Source organism: Gadus chalcogrammus, chromosome 22 (assembly GCF_026213295.1).
Source record: "Gadus chalcogrammus isolate NIFS_2021 chromosome 22, NIFS_Gcha_1.0, whole genome shotgun sequence".
In the NCBI taxonomy this organism is placed as follows: Eukaryota; Metazoa; Chordata; class Actinopteri; order Gadiformes; family Gadidae; genus Gadus; species Gadus chalcogrammus.
Genome location: NC_079433.1, coordinates 13,652,468 through 13,654,967, shown reverse-complemented (window position 1 = coordinate 13,654,967; position 2,500 = coordinate 13,652,468). Strand labels below are relative to the sequence as shown.

The 2,500-nt window shown below is 50.8% G+C and overlaps 1 protein-coding gene across 4 annotated transcripts in view; it reads left to right on the top strand.

Moving 5' to 3' along the window:
• Window positions 1–2,500, top strand: part of LOC130375369 (cytoplasmic dynein 1 intermediate chain 1) — a 50,384-nt gene that overhangs the window by 28,355 nt on the left and 19,529 nt on the right. For all 4 annotated transcript variants that reach the window (XM_056582249.1, XM_056582251.1, XM_056582250.1 and 1 more), the window contains one exon: window positions 223–348. In XM_056582249.1, the coding sequence (XP_056438224.1) occupies window positions 223–348 (126 nt within the window). The remainder of the gene's footprint in view (window positions 1–222; window positions 349–2,500) is intronic.

The window sequence follows — 2,500 nt, the reverse complement described above, 5'->3', positions numbered from 1 at the left end:
TCTCCTCCTCCCACCCTTTCCTCTCTCTTCACTTCCATCTTCACCTCGTCCTCCTTTTCCCCACCCCCACCCCCCCCCCCCCCCCCCCCTCTCTTTCCTGTGACTCTCCCGCTTCCTCCTCTTCCTCCCCCTGTCTCTCTCCTGTTACTTCCTGGTTCCCTTCCTCCTCTTCCTCCCCCTCTCCCCACCGTCGTCCTGCTCCACTCTCCCCCCCCTCCCCAGTACCCAGAGCTCCTGGTAGCCTCCTATAACAACAACGAAGACGCCCCCCACGAGCCGGACGGTGTGGCTCTGGTGTGGAACATCAAGTTCAAGAAGGCCACGCCGGAATACATCTTCCACTGTCAGGTACGTCACTATAGACCATGGTCCCCTATAGACCTCCCAGTATACATCTTCCACTGTCAGGTACGTCACTATAGACCATGGTCCCCTATAGACCTCCCAGTATACATCTTCCACTGTCAGGTACGTCACTATAGACCATGGTCCCCTATAGACCTCCCAGTATACATATTCCACTGTCAGGTACGTCACTATAGACCATGGTCCCCTATAGACCTCCCAGTATACATCTTCCACTGTCAGGTACGTCACTATAGACCATGGTCCCCTATAGACCTCCCAGTATACATGTTCCACTGTCAGGTACGTCACTATAGACCATGGTCACCAATAGACCTCCCAGTATACATGTTCCACTGTCAGGTACGTCACTATAGACCATGGTCCCCTATAGACCACCGTAACCTACAGACTACCCAGAGCATGCCTTCCACTGTCAGGTACGCCACTATAAACCACTGCCACCTGTAGAACAGTACACTTTCTACTCCCAGTACCTTAATGGACACTCTGAAGCTATGGCAACATTACGGTTCCGTTATTAGGATCAGCTGGCTCGTTTCTAGAATTATTATTTTTGTAATATTTTTGGGGGTTTATTGATGTTGATATTTGGGTTAGGTAAGTGAATTCTGTATTTTGTAAACACACACGGTATGCGAGTATTCAAGTGGAGACGAGTTGGTCAATGAGGCTAGCTTCTTTCCCCCCCAGTGTAGCAGCCCATGGATGTCAGGATGATATCTTCTAATCTTCCAACCATTTAAATATTTCCTTCCCTCCTTGGTTGTGAGAACTGTTTTCCTGGCAGCCAATACTCTGTGCTATTCTATAGCAGGAAACCCGAAACCCAACGTTTGGGAAGACTTTGGCAAGCACTTCCTCACCACCTTATCACCACTCCAACCCTCCAGGCGGAGAAAACAAGACAATTAGATGAAGGGAAACGTATCAGAGTTTCCCCTTTTCCGGAACAGGCTGTCACCGAGTGACAGTTATTTAATAGAACAAACGGAGGTTTTAGGTGTGGAAACAGACACCGCTAGGTAGGGCGGTAATCACACAAGGCCTGGAAGTCAGAGGAGGTAGGGAGGGAGGAGGGATTATAGAGGGATGGAAGAGGAAGGAGGGATGGAAGAGGGAAGAGGGAGGGAGGGATGGGAGTGGGAAGAGGGAGGGAGGGAGGGATGGGAGTGGGAAGGAGGGAGGGAGGGAGGAAAGAAGGGTAGGGAAAGGGGGAACGAGGGATGGAAGGGGAAGGAGGAATGGGAAGGGGAAGAATGAATGGGAAGGGGAAGAAGGAATGGGAAGGGGAAGGAGGGATGGAAGGAGGGATGAAAGGGGAAGGAAGGATAAAAGGGGAAGAAGGGATTGAAGGGGGAAGGAGGGATGGGATGGGGAAGGAGGGATGGGAAGTGAGAAGGACGGATGGAAGGAGAAGGCAGTAGGGAGTGAAGGACGAAGGGAAGGTAGTAAGTAAGTATTAAAAGAGGGATGGACAGGAGGAGGATGGATGGAAGGTTAGGATGGAGGGATTGAGATAAAGGGGGAACAAAGGAAAATAGAAAGGACAGACGGTAGGGAGGAAAGGAGGGACGGATGGTTTAATGGAAGGAGATGAGGAAAGGAGGCAGAGAAGGATGGAGAAAGGGAATAAGAGTAAATCGGGTGTTGCGGCCGGCAGTCAGTTCCCAGAAGGCCATGGGAGCAGATCGAGACGCCATGGTAATAAAAGAACATGAGGCATACCACTTCCTGATCCAATGCTGCAGCGTGTGTGTAGCTGGCCCACCCACAACCCGCATTGTACCCTGTGTGTGTGTGTGTGTGTGTGTGTGTGTGTGTGTGTGTGTGTGTGTGTGTGTGTGTGTGTGTGTGTGTGTGTGTGTGTGTGTGTGTGTGTGTGTGTGTGTGTGTTTCATTGTACACATTAGCTGCACAACTTGCTTTAACGAACAGAAATATACCTGTACACACTCGCTATACCATGTGGATGTTTGGTATGCCAATTTTGCTTCTCTCTCTCACACACGCACACACACACACGCACACACGCGCACACACACACACACACACACACACTCGCGCACAACCATCGACCACACGCTGCGCCAGATATTGCAGTGAGGCCATAAAAAGCTCTGCCTTCATGATG